General features: G+C 39.1%; 1 protein-coding gene across 1 annotated transcript; it reads right to left on the reverse strand.

Annotated features, from left to right (window-relative positions):
- Window positions 1–6,312: 6,312 nt before the first annotated feature.
- Window positions 6,313–9,351, reverse strand: LINGO2 (leucine rich repeat and Ig domain containing 2). The gene has a single exon (XM_065740621.1). It carries the CDS (start codon window positions 9,349–9,351, stop codon window positions 7,531–7,533), a length of 1,821 nt encoding a protein of 606 aa, XP_065596693.1. The 3' UTR covers window positions 6,313–7,530.
- Window positions 9,352–14,689: the final 5,338 nt, after the last annotated feature.

Genomic DNA, 14,689 nt, shown 5'->3' on the forward strand with positions numbered 1-14,689 from the left:
TGCCAAAACACATCAGAATATGACCTGGATTTTTCTCTGTCTGTGGGCTCCATGCCACAATGGAGAAATGAAAATAAGTAGATGCAAAAGGCCTGCTGGAGTCTTCTTTTCCTGACTGAAATGACTTATATTTTCAGTTCAGAAGTGGTTGGTCTGAGTGTATAACCTGTTGTGAAGAGTTGGCATTGAGGGTGTTGGGATTGGTGCTGAGAAAACTGTTTTTTTCTGTTCACTACCCCTTGAAGAAAGGTGACCAGCTACAATAAGGGAAGCAGTGTAAATTCTCTTCACTTTTCCCAGTAAATTTTGCCACTCCACGGAATTATTTATTTGGGTTTCATTTTGGATAAGTATGATACACATCATGACATAAGCCCTAAAGTAAATTGTAAAATGACATTCAGAACAACTGTCTTGACAAACAAAGCTTTTTTTTTTTTTCTTTTTTTTTCATTACCATATTTTACTGAAACATGAAGCAAACTTACGGACAAACCTGACTTATCATGTGCTTCATGAATCATAACAGCAGCGCTAGTTCATTTCCCATCCATAATCATGATCATATATACTAAAATAAATTACAACACATTTTTTTCTGGTTAATCTTTTCACCTTTGAAAAACAATATACATTTAATACTTGAAGTAAGAAAAAGAACAAAACAAATATAACTTTTTTTTTTTGTTTTCGCACACACAAACATATACATATGAACTACATGTGCTTGCAAATAGTAACTGTGATGATATTCTAATATTTATGCACTATGGTATCCCCTCCCCAACAAATGAGAGACTTGTTTTCGTATGTACTTGCCCATAAGCCGTCTTCCTACCACATAAGGCTGTAAGCTTACCAGATCAGTGTTGTCATTTACTACATATTTATACAGTGCTCAGTGTCATGAGGACCACGTGTTGTTTTTCAGGATCAAAATGACATAAATTAATGACTTAGAAAGCCATAAGATTTTATCTTCTGGAAAGTGAAAGTTATTAACATGTACAAGTTGACAACCATCTTCACAGCTGCCTTGAAATCTCATTGAAAAAAACTCATTGTTCTTGGCTTATATGAAAGCAGGTAATATTGTTGACTTGACACATGGAAGTAGGCAGACTTTCTTTTTCTTTTTTATTTTTTCTTCCCAGAATCTATATTTTCTAATTCTCCAGCTCAATTAATAGTGACAAATATTAAAGCAACCCACAACAGAAGCTATTCCACAAGGTGAGAATTAATAAAAACATAAATTCTGCATATTTCCCACTGTGGCCCCTTCATAATGAGCAAAAAAACCTATATTCCTTTATCAGATTTCTAGAGTAATCAAAGATTAACATAGTGGATGTTGAAGGAATTTCTCCTGATACATACTATCTCACTAGAGTAGAGAATCTGTTTTTAGTCTCTTGCTCCAGCACTTCTGTTTCATGACAATTTTGATGCCAGTTCAAATACAAATAATGAGGTAAAAGTCTGCTCTTTTGTATTCTTCTACAAGCTATCTGAATATGAAGGAGGAAGTGTCCTAAGTTCAAACAACAATTTTCTTGCCTATGCCAGCTCTTTCCTTATACTGCTGAGGCTATAAATAAAGATTTCTATTTCCAGCTGGCCTTATCTTTAACCACCTGCATCCAGTAAAAAATATTAATTAAAAAAAAAATCAACAAACCACCAACAAAAAAAGTCTCAGTGTCATTCAACCTGCAGATTGCTTTTGGCATGTAGCTATCTCAGTAGCAATAGCAAGAACCTCACAGACACTTGTTTATTTCATTTGCAGGAGGAAGCTTATTCAAGCTTCATCCTTTTTTAGAATTGTTTTTGGTTTGAAGAGCATTTAAGATTGTGCTTTGAGATTTAGATTCCAAAAAGCACGTGAGCATACAGTGAAACTTAACTGAATCCAAAGATCTTCATTTGGGATTATCGTCACTTGCAACTGAGAAGAGAGGAGGGCAGAGCAAGAAAACAAAAGGAGCATGTATCACCAAACCAACTAGCTGGGATTTTTCTAAGCTGCCAATGGAAATTGAGTGTGTAATTCTCATTACAGGTGATAAGAACAGGGTATACAACCTGCTTAGCTAACTTGAAAAATCTCATTCATTGTTTCAGTAATTCTCCAATATTGAGGCCCTTTCATTCTTCCAAAAATGTTCCTTTAACTCCTCCAGGGTTAATTAACATTGAAATTACTCTATAATTTGTTTCTTACTTCTTCCTTCCTTAGCTATCTACGATGTCTTTTCTGCATGAAGGGCAATCACTTGAGCCACTGAAACCAAGTCAGAAAGCCTGTATATAGCCCAGACCTTGTCTTTCTTAGGGCAAGACTAGAGTGCAGCTGCAGTGGACTTTGACTCCTAGAGCACTACTGCTATGCAGGTTCATATGTCTGAGAAGACCAGAGCTACAGTTGGGGCAGGAGGGACAGTTTGACAGTACTCCTTTACTTGCAACTCCATGACAAGCCACATTTTGAATCAAGAGGATGGGAATAGGCAGAGCAATCATCATGCTAGCCCAATGCTAACTGGGAAAGTTTCAGAGGAAAAAGATAAATAAGAAACCTAAACAAAACAGGCTTCCCCTTCCTAAATTCTTGCTATGTATTTTACTGCTGTAGAAGGAAATAAAACTACTGTGACCTATTACACAAATATTTATGGGTTTGATAAAAAAAAAAAAATTGTCCCATTTTTTACTGATTAATGGACTCTTTTCACAAGATGATGTAGAACATGAGACAAAAATGACTACCGACTGCAGTTTCTTACCTGTCTTTGCTATAAGCTATTGTTCCCACTGGGCAGCCAGAAGCTGAATTTCTAGTGGATTTTCAACAAACACTTCATATTTTTGTGGGTTAAATGTGGGCTCCTGGCATTCCCATACCTTTTTTTTTTTTTTTCTTGGAATTGCGTAAAACAGATGTGTAGGTGTCATGTGGGAAAATTTAGTTAATGTGTATCTTTGATGTGCTTCACGTGTAACATCGTATACATTCCACATTTCCTCTATACCATTTTCTTCTTCCATCGCAATACTTAAGTGTGACTTTGAATTATGTATTAATGCTGTTTTCCTGCTGTGTCTCATATTCCCCAACTACAGTTTGGTAAATTGAGTGTGCAGTTTGGCTTTCTCATTTTCCTCAATGATGATATCATTGGTACCACCTTGGGTGGTAAAGTACCATGCTGCAAGAGATAAGGAAAAGAAAAAATAAGGGAAAATTTAAGTGGCAGCACATCAGTGACATCAGTTGAGCTCTTCTTCATTGAAAAGTGTTTAGTTAAAGAGTTGCTTAGTGACATCAGATTATGTCAGCAGTTCTCTAGGTTCTAAAAATCTCCTGTCTGATTTCAGTTGTGTCTGTAGCTGTTGACTGTATTGACACTGACAGTATGTATGAATAGTGGGGAAGGGTGGAACAGAGAATAAAAGCAGTCTCCTCCATCTGTATCTAACCAAGGAGATGCCTCAAGCTAAGCCTTTCTGAGAAGAACATTCCCAAGTTATTAAGAAAGAAGGGGAAAAAAAATTGTGAACCAACTTCAACTCCGTGTGGCTAAGAGCACTGGTTGTTCTTCATTCCCCCTTTATCATTGTAAACTCCTTCCCTAAGACATTGCTTGTAGTGTCCTCTTTAACTACCTCTTGGGAAGGACAAGTACCAATCCATTATGAAAGAAAAGAATGGAGTACTGATCTGTAGAAGTGGATTTCCCAACGTATTAGTAGGTGATTCAGCACTGATCTTACTGTTCTCTGAAGAAATGTCCTCAAAGATAATGTTGTGCCTGCTTTCTGAAGCAGCTCCACTGGTGTCAGCATTTCTGTTGTCTCCCTTTCTGCTGCTCAGTCTTTTGCTGACCACCAGGGTAGACCAGGCATGGCCTTATGAAGCCACTGCACTAAACAGAAGAAGGGAAATCACCTTTGTTCCCTCTAGTAGTGACAGGCATGCACTATCAGCTGCCTCAAAATAAATGACGAGGGAGCTATGTGTGACAGGTGTCATATTGCAGCCCAGTTCTTTCCCTCAAATATGATACTCCCTTGCAGTAAGGTAAACTGCAGTTTCACAGAATCACAGAATCACAGAATTGTCGTGGTTGGAAGGGACCTCTAGAGATCATCGAGTTCAAGCCCTCTGCCAGAGCAGCTCCCTAGCCCAGGTTGCACAGGTAGGCGTCCAGGCGGGTCTGGAACGTCTCCAGAGGAGGAGACTCCACCACCTCTCTGTGCAGCTGTGCCACTGCTCCGTCACTGCACTGGGAAGAAGTTCCCATGCACATTTGTGCAGAATTCTTATGTTTGTGGTCATTTCCCCTCATCCTATCGCCTCACACTGCTGAGATCTCTCAAGATCTCTTCCTTGGTCTCTCAAGCAGATAGAGACGTGACTGGGAGCAAGTAAGAGGCAGAATAGGTGAGCAGTCAACTGCTGTCCTTTTATTGTATATAAAGAAAGAGAAATAAAAAACTGCCAAAAAGGTGGTTGTCTAGGTCTGGTCCTGGCACTGCATTCCCCCACAGTGAGTCTGTGTCCTAGGAATACTTGTACCACTATGTGGAGCAAGATACAAGCCTAACAATCCTGCTGTTCTCACTTTCCTTAGGAGAGGCCAGATGCTTTGCCAAGTCCATGGTGAAATCAGTAGGCTGCAAAAAGTAGAACAATGCTAGAGGCAGGGAGCAAACACTGGTAGTTAAAAACTGTATACTGACTGGACACCAGGCAATACACACAATGCTGACAGCTCTGCAAGGTGGTGCTCTGCAAGAGCAAGCAGTAACTTCCACCATCACCAGGACATATTTCACATAGGTAACTAAGCATATTCATGCTCAGAAATCCTTGCAGTACTCTAATAATGCAATCACTTTTTAGAATCATTCTAAAGGGTAGAGAGGAAATCAGCCATTCATAATTAATTCTAAAAGCACATTTTTGCTAGATTTTTTTAATTTTTTTTATTTTTTATTATTTTTTTTGTTTTGTTTTATTGTGACATTTAATATGAAATGATCTGTCATGACCGTCTAGAATTTAGAAGAGTTTTTGCTTCTAACATTGATTTTTACATTTAACATGAAATGACTGCAGGGGGTAATAGGTTACTAATTAAAGAATAACTATTACAAGGGAAAGGCACATGCAAATGTCTTTAATGGACAGTTCAGAAACACTTTGTTTTATCCCCATTTGTTTCTTTACCTGCCCACATTAAGGTACAGAAGAGTTTTGGGCTTCAGTGCGGTGGTTATTCTATTTGTAAAAACAATTTCCCTGGTGCTAGTGTTTAGTCAGGGGTTAGTCTGTCTAATAATTATAATTTAATAAACTTCCATAGAACAACGAGGATTACTCTCAAGCATCTCTATAAATCTCCAGCTGTCTAGTTCAGAACATACACACACAAAAAAGGAAGCTACAAAACCCAACTCAAAGCAACTAAGGTGAAAAAAAATCTAACCTTTGCATCCTCTTCAGCTGGGTGAGCTAAAATGGAGCAGCAATTCAACCAAAGATCAGCCTCTATGAATAGAGATTCTCAAAACTGCCTTGGCCTTGGGTCCTATAGCTACACCTAGGGAGAACAGCTGGACTGTACAAGTTTTGGCACATTTCCCTTGATAGCAATGGAAGATCTTAATCCTGCTTAGAAAATCTTTGCCAAAGAATGTGGAATAGTAGTTTTAGAAACACCAGCATCCCATTGCAGGTCCGCTTGACTTTGGTTTCAGAGCATTGAAATCTAATGTTAAGAGTGGTCACAGGCTCTTAAATCATATTAACATGAAAGTTCTGTTTTACAACATTTTCATATTCTTTTTGGCTAAACATATACACAGTCATTATTACCTTTATTCCATTTTACTCCAATTATTTATAAATTGTATTTGTTATCAATCACTCAGCAACAAACCTATGGCTTGTAAGTGCTAGAAAACTGAGAGGTCACTGAACAACTCCATATCTTCCCATTGCTGAGAGTTTCAAAGTAAGAACAGTGGCATCAACAACAAAGAATAAAGTTCTAGTTCTGAGCCTTTTTAGGATTTGTTTAGAGCCATAAAACAGAAAGCATTTAATTGTACTGAACTAACGTTCTACTTCTGTCTTCTCTCCATTAAAGACACTTTCTAAAACCTGGAAAAACTTGCCCCTCTTGCTCTAAGATATTGCCCCTGAAAGAAACATAACCACATAGTTATTAAAATGGCATCAAGAATAGCTAAGTAATCTGTTCTTGGAAATTAGCTTTGTGTTTTATGTGTTATCTACAAATATACAAGATGAAGATGACAGTGGCTAGAGGTTCTTAATATCTGGCAGTATGTTAGCCTTTTTTAGGCTATCATGTTCCAAACATCATTTTCGCATTATAATCCCCATATTATGCATGGACAACCCTAATTTACTGGCAGTGGAGAAGAGTTCACTCTTAACGGAAATGTTTTTGTATATTTTAATTCAGTCCACCAAATAGCAAGATGACCACACTTCCCAAGGAGTTCGTAGTTTTGCCCCATACACATTAACATTTTAACATTTTAACAGTAGCTTTGAAATTAAAGCAGGGCTAACAAAAAACAAGTCAACAAGAACTCAGCTCCTCTACGCCAGCAGTATCTGGTGGGTTGCCTTCCCTGGATGCAGTCCAGGGCTATGTTACAGTAAACTGGTCCAGTGTGATATCACAGATATAAAAAATATTCCATTCTGTATCAAAACTAGGCACATGCCTTGTATTTATATGAGGAGAAGATCAATAGAGTTGAGCATTTTTGCTCTCGGCTATTCATCTCTGGCCTTCTACATGAGGAGAAAAATATTTTATGTTGTCTCTAATTGGTAACTACAAGAGTCTAATTTGGTTTAGGTGGTAGTTAAAAGGGAGGTGACATCACACTTGGGTCAGTATTGGTGGATATCTAAAAGCACAACCTCTAATTTGTATTGCTTTAAAATGTACACAGTATAGATGTATATTAAAAAATAAAACCAAAACAAACAAAAAAAAAACCTACTGATTTTTGTGGTGTTGAACCAACTATAAGGTATGATGCAAGGCTCTTTACCAAATGAGATCTATAGATACAAATTTCACTGTAGAGTATGCTTTAGACAAATGTGTCTTTTTCTTTAAGTACGTAAATCCTACACTGTAGGCTTATTTTATTTTTCCTTTTTCTTTTTCTTTTTGTAGTGGTAGAAAATGTTGAACAATTGTCCATGAGCATGAGCCAACGGTTCATTGCTGATATCCCCAGAATGCCAATATTTGCAAAGCAAACAGTTAGTTTACCAGTTCTATGAAAGGCCCTGACATATCTGCCTCAAGGTCTGGAGGCTCTGCTGTACAACCACAAATAGTCTTTTGATTTCCATGTAACCTTTTGATACAATGACAGCTGCATTAAGCTGTGTTTACCCAGCAATTACACATGCTAGGCTGGTTTAATTGGTTATAATGCCACAGAAAAGGTACTGCTAGCAGAACTCCATCAAATCATTTTCATATTGAACCTTCGTGGTCCGGCAACCTCCCCTTCAACTACAGCACCGTTGTTTTTGCGAGGGACATATTCAAGGTCAATGCTGGTTTTGTGTTTGCCTTTCCCTCGGCTCCACACAAAAAGAAGTAAGAAACAAAATAAAACCACTCCAAGGAATGTGAAGCAGCCCATAGCTGTGGACACCAATATTGTCTTAAGGTCCAGAGAGAAAGTGTTTGCATTAGTTCCATTGGAACTGGTGTCGTTAGAGTCTGTCATATACATAGGGGTCCTGTTGGCATAAAGGAAACGGTCTGAAGTAAACCCCTTTACCGTAAGCGAGGCTGAATAGGTGTCATTCCCAGCTGCGTTACTTGCAATACAAACATAGATCCCAGTGTCCTGGTCTTGAGCAAATCGGATCTCCAGTGTGCCATCTCCCAGCACAGTGGCTCTCCCATTTGACTTAGTTGTGATCAGCCTCCGACGTGGGGTAACCCAGGATATGATGGGCTGTGGATCCCCATCAGCATTGCACATCAGCTGCACTGTCTGCCCTTCCTCCACAACCAGGTATTGCAGCTTCTTGTCTTGTATCCTGGGCTTCTTACAGGTGAAGTAAAAGGAGAGGGCTGTGCTGTGAAAATCTTTGAATGACCTCTCCTTGACACTGTCTGGGCCAGCACACATTGGCGGCTGGCCTCCAAACTGCAAAGTGGGCTGCCTCTGTAAAATCCAAAGGAGACGGCAGTCACAGGCCAGAGGATTATTGTTAATGCAGAGGATCTCAAGGGCTTTGGGGGAATGAAATACATTCTCTTCTAGGGTTTCTAGTAGGTTTTGGGTCACGTTAAGCACACGTAAGAATCGGAGCCCTTGGAAAGCATGTGGTTCGATGGTACGTAACTGGGCCCCTACCATGTGGAGTTCCTGCAGGCGTACCAAATCTGAAAGCATGCCTGCTTCAATGGTGCTGATGGGGTTGAAGGACAAGTTTAGATGTGTCAGGTAAACCAGGTGCTTAAAAGCAGTGTAAGGTACTGCAGACAGGTTGGTGTTGGTGATGGAGAGAGAAGTCAGGTTGAGGCCGTACAGGCTGTTGGCAGGCAGCATGTCCAGGAGAGGCCAGGAATCTATCTCCAGGTTTTTCAGGCGAAACAATCTTTTAAAGGCATACGCAGGCAAAGCGTTGATGTTGAGCTGTTTCAAATGAAGACTGATGAGGTTGTGGAGGTGGGAAAGAGCTTCTGTTGGTACAGCTGTGAGGTTGCATCTCTCCAGGGTGAGCTGCTCCAGGCTAAGCAGTCCACTAAAGGCCCTGTGCGATATATAAACCAAATCATTGTCCCCAACCTCCAGGGATTTTAGGTTATGCAAATCTTGGAACATGTAGTCCAGCAAAATGACAATCTTGTTTTCACTTATATCAAGCTTTGTTAAGTTTGACAACCCAGTGAGCACCCCAAGGGGGACCAGCTTCAGACGGTTTCCTTTCAGCCTCAGGGAGCGCAAGTTGAAGAGATTGTTAAAGGCTCCAGGCTCCACATTGGCTATTATATTGTCACTGAGGTCAATCTCCTCCAGCAAGGGGTACGACATGAATTCCTCAGGGTTGATGCTCTTCAGTCGGTTCTTGCTGAGGTCCAAGATTTTGGTTTCAATCGGAATGCCCTCTGGAATGGACATCAGGCGCCTCCGGTGACAGCTGACGGACTTGTTCTGTGCCGAGCATTCACAGCGGGCTGGGCAGCCAAAGGTGGGGCCCATGAAGACTAGCAGCACAGCCAGACCTAGGAATGGCTGCCAGCAAGATACAGGTGTGTGAAGCATGACTCCACTGGTCCGGTCTAACCCTCCACCAAGGGCCTGTGGGGATGAGGATGGGAAAGGAGACAAGTTAAGTCTGCAGTAAAAGGAGATCTCTGACAAATTTTAAGTGCTACTTCAAAGCAGGTACGTGTGTTTTCATTTGAAACAAAACAACTGTGGACAGAAACAGCAACAAAAGAGTAGATGTCCCTTCACTAACATTGGGCTTGTCACAGGATCTCTTTATCCAGTGTTTCCCCTCCAGACATCAGAGGAAACTAAAAAACTTTTCCCACTGAAAGTAGTAAAATCCATCACATTTTTTTTTTCCTTCTAACACTCAATAAGCCTCCACAAGACTATTGTAACTAATGCAGAGACAAACATCACATGCTCTGCAAATAAAGCTAATCATATCTGTGATGTTTTTACAGCAGTGGGCCACCATGAGGTGATATAAATCTAGGCTTTTGTCTTTCTTGCTCACTTCAGTGTTTTAAGGCAAACCTTTAATGATGTATTTATTATCTTCAAGAAAAAGAGTTCCTTGACAATACAAAGATTCCTTTTAACATTTATTGCATGAACTGCAGATATAAGTAGATGTAGCTTGTTCACACATACACACATACACGATGACTCAGATAAGGATAGATAAAATTGTTGCATCTCCGATTAGAAGTTGTATTAAGAACAAACCAGTTCTTTGCTTTTACTTGCAAAGAATTTGTATGTGCTTTTAAGTACCAAAGATATGACATGGTTTTGTAGGATACATCCCCGTACTTCCAAGGCATGTAAATCATCTTTGGAGAGAGAAGCAAGGTAAGATGAGCTGGTTCTGCTTAAGCAGCACACTGTCCAAAGAAACACAGCAGGTTGTTAGGAAATCACACTGAGAAAGAAATGTATTTAATTCCTGCCCTTGGGCTAAAACTGAAGATAGTAGGAGGCAACACAGCCCCTATTAAATTAACTGTCCTTCATGAAATGCTATACTTTACAGGTTTAGTCACCAAAGCTGAGAGACTTTTTAAGGTTAGCTAAAAAACAGATACACTCAATAGCCTGTTTCCAAAGAGAATAAAATATAATACAGGTACTCATCTAAGGAAGGCATGTATCATATACATGCGGAATAAGGTACGTGCAAGAAAATGTCAGTCTTGAGGCCGAGCCCACTTGAAGAAACCAAGAAAAATGCTAAGACTTGGGCTTCAAAATGTCAGCTGACTTCTCAAAGTGTCCTAGGCCTTATGAAGCCTTACTGGATTGGTTAATGTGTGCTTGATTTTAGTTGTGTCTTTAAAACTGTTTACATCACTTCTGCCTATAGCTTCCCCTTGTTCTGGTCAGATGATTATTGCTTAGGTTGTCTTATGCATAATGACAAAACTATCCAAATCATTGCCTGAGCTGTGGCTTTGAGCTTTGACAATTAGCACTTAAGAAGTTTTCAGCTTAAAGTGTAGACAAGTTTTGCTCATCTGTGTGCAACCATGTGGATTAGATCCTGAAAGAAATTTCCCCATACACAACGCAGGATTCACAGATCAATGCAAATATGGCATAATTAAATGTATGATCCAAGCAAAATATGTTAGCAAACATGGTGCTTAAATCTAAAAAATAACAATGAGTGAACCTCGTACAGAAGAAGAAAATTCCACCAGTAACTCTGCTGCAACAACACCACACTCCCCTGGCAAATATGTGTGTGTGACTGCTGCAACAACATCACACTCCCCTGGCAAATATGTGTGTGTGATGGGGGAGGACTACTCCTCTCAGATCATGGGCAATCAAAAGGGTGGAATCTTAATATGCAAAGGAGAAGGTGGAGATTTGGATCTAGTTATGCTGTGTGTCCTAAACAGTCCTCAACAGAAACTGCATGGTCTGCATTGTAAGCATTATAGCATTAGCATTTTTGTAACTGAGTAATGAACAGCTGTTGTGCTTTGACTGTTAAAAGCTTAATTGGGTAAACAATAAATTCTTTCATAGCTGCATGTAAGTTATGTTCTACAAACCATAATTAAATAGTTTCCAGAGCACTCCTTTTGTAACTCTATAGAAGAATCTTACTCTTGACTGATGTGGCTGTTTCTTTCTACCCTGACACTTCTTTGCAGAGATATGAGGGAAAATGCATGCTGTGTTTGTGGTGCAGTCTTGGGACCTGGATAAAGACTATTCTTTATTATACTACTTATGAAAGCACATTTCAGCTTTGTCCTAGAAGGACAAACTGCTGGGATTCATTTAGTTTCCCCCTTACACTACAGTCTTGCAAGTAAGCATTTCTAGTTATGTCCAGCTGTGATAAAGCTTTTCAGAGATAAACTTCACTTCATTAGGCACGAAGTTAAAACTGGAAATCTATAGGGGTCTGTGAGTTAGGTGTTTGCAGTGAATTCAGATCAAAGGGGCTTTTGGGTGCTCTGATCATAACTTTCAGAGCTCAGCCTGAAAGCTTTGTGCTTTCATAATGATACGTCTGCATGCCAGGAATTCATTTCCCATCTTATTCACCTAATGCATGAAGCACAAAGTAAACAAGTTCAGTGGAAGACAGGCATCCCTGGAGTGTTCATTCTGGGTGGCAAAAATATGAAATGGTTTTTGCAGCTATCCAAACCACCTGGTAACTAAAACTTCTGGGGAGTGTGGAACAGGAGGAAGACATTATGAAAGGTGATAAAAGCATTTTTTGGCGGTGGCTGAAATAAAGGAAGGTAGTGTTAACATCACATTTTCAACAATAACAGTTACCTTCTGCAAGAACATGTGCACAAAAATGAAGGTTGTTATCCATAAAGGTTTGCATGTGTGTGTATGCATTAGTAGGCAAGCCAGATTCAGAGCTGAAATTTAATCTGGAGTATATTACAGATCCTTATGGAGTCACAAGTTGGGAAAACAAAAGATTAAATGCATGAACAAGTATAGGTTAGAAGAAAACATAAATTTAATGGTTTATTTCAACTTACTTTGACACAGATACTATCATGCATCCTGGTACTCACACCTGTGACTACATCCTTAATTTTGAACTGCTTTGTGCAGAAATTGCTTTAATATTAAAAAAACAAACCAAACAAAAAAAGCAAAAACAATGTTACCTTACCTCAGATACTTAATCAGATAACAAAGAAAACGTAAAAATGTCCGGCAAAGGAAATATGGGCAATCTGAAGACTTCTACTTCCAAGGCAAGGTGTATGTTGAGAAAAGCTTACAGTAAATTTACCAGTGATTCTGCATCATCCAGTTGAATTTAATGAATGTGAAGTGTCATTTTCAGGACGAGTCTCCTAATATCACTAACAGAGCCTCCTCGCTCCTTCACTGTGAGATCATTTTGAGGGTGTATACCTTTGTCCCCAGTGTATACTTTGTGTCAGTGTGATTACCATTACTTATTATTATACATCCATTAAATAACAATTGTGCTGTTCAAATACTTAATGGAATGAGACATTCATGTGATATTTTTCATTACAAGATGACTTTTTTTTTAACTTCACAATATTTTTAATGACAAACCACATTTCTTTAGACTCATGTGATGCTAATTGGCGATTTCACTGACACTGCGCTGAATTGTGTCATTGATCAACGTGTCATGTTCCATTTCTGCATACTTTGACAGTGTAAGTATTTGCTCAAAATATCATCAGCATTCTTTTTTCATTATTTCTCTGCATCCTTCTGTAAAATTTTTCTTCATGACACATATGAGAAAGTACAAACACATTGATATGCATACATACAAGCATGTAGGCTGAAACTCATATTTTTGCTCTGAAAGTCTACTGTGCCTTGCATTGTGGAGTACTTCTCTTAGATTATAGCCTCTTGGCATAAAAATACTAGTAAATAATAAGTAATTATAATCCAGCAGTTTCTATATAGAATCACAGAATCCTTAGAATTGAAAGGGGCCTTTAAAGGTTATCTAGTCCAACTTGATATGTCCAGTCAAGTCTACATCTAGTCCAACTCCAACTTATGTGCTTAAAATGCTCCAACTTACACGAATGCAAATGGAAACATGCAAAATTTCTTTCCCCATATTTCTGGGGTATTTAGCACACTTCAGTACACTTTGGGAAAGGAAATATAACACAGAATTATTCATTAAAAATAAAAATAATCTCCCTCATTCTTTGACTTTCATTCGTTCTTTTTCTCAAGTCCAGTGTTGAGAGTCAAGTTACTGCTGGCTAGTACTCTTTTCCAACATGGGACCTCCATCAAAGTTCAGCTATGCAATTAAGAAAGCTCATAAAAGTTATTAGCTAATAGCTGTGTACGAACTCACCCAAGCAGTCACCCCTGCTTCTTTGAAATGCGAATAATTTTGAACAAAATTCTGCAGCTTTGAACCTACCCCTAAATGTTTTACAAAGACATGTCTGTGTCAGTATTCCATAGCTTTTGAATTGAAGAACTGTAAGAAAAAAACAAACTGATGCTCCATCATCAGAACACTGCAGTTCTGCATATTGTGCACAAGGATGTGTAAGCCATATTAGTGTGCTATGTTTGTAGCTCATCTCCCCTTTCCTCCACCTCATTTTGAAGCCTTTGTAGGTAAAAGCTAGAGAGTACCTAACCAGGCTTTAGCCAGAAGACATGAGAGACAGACTTGTTTTTGTCATTAGCTGCTCTCCCCACCTTTCAGTCTTTCAGATGGTTACAACACCCAGTGTATCATAACAGAGATGATAACTCTGCCTTTTGTTAATGTCACTTAATACTTTATCTTCTAGATTCACTTTTCAAAAACACAACTGCATTAAATAAGCCTTCTAGGGTGAAGTTTTGCATTGCAGATGTCTGACTCATACTCATTCCACTAAACTCTACCATCTGATCCTCAGAAACAGTCCTACTTTGAAAGGATTTTAAATCATATCCTGCCCATTGCTCAAATTGCAAGGCATCCAGATCAATTTTTATGAGCCTTTGCTCAGAGACAGTAATTTTTTATTCCTATATGAGTTTGTTTCTTTCTCTCCTGTTTGCTGAGTTCTAGCTTTCTGTACTTTGGAGCAAGTACTGGGGAGAATGAAGGGTCCTGTCTTTGCCATTCATGTCACCATCTGTCACACTTCAGTAAGCAATACACCAACAACACCTGTGCTCAAATCTTTGCAGCACAACTTTGTTCATGTGTGTTCAGTAGACAATTCTGTATGTGAGCAACTACAGCTGGCGGTAAAGATTTCACCTGTGTGGTGTAAACTTTTACCCACCTCTGTGTGATTTGGGTATTTTTTTCTCTTGCAGCCTTGTCTCTCAGCTACCCATCATGCACAATCATTTTGTAAGACCGGCTGATTTAGCCTTC

The sequence above is a fragment of the Cyrtonyx montezumae genome, unplaced genomic scaffold, assembly GCF_038088225.1.
Source record: "Cyrtonyx montezumae isolate F1298 unplaced genomic scaffold, pur_monq_1.0 scaffold_29, whole genome shotgun sequence".
In the NCBI taxonomy this organism is placed as follows: Eukaryota; Metazoa; Chordata; class Aves; order Galliformes; family Odontophoridae; genus Cyrtonyx; species Cyrtonyx montezumae.

Bases quoted from the DNA above. Each gene is read 5' to 3' on its own strand.
- LINGO2 (XM_065740621.1), bottom strand. From the start codon at position 9,351: ATGCTTCACACACCTGTATCTTGCTGGCAGCCATTCCTAGGTCTGGCT.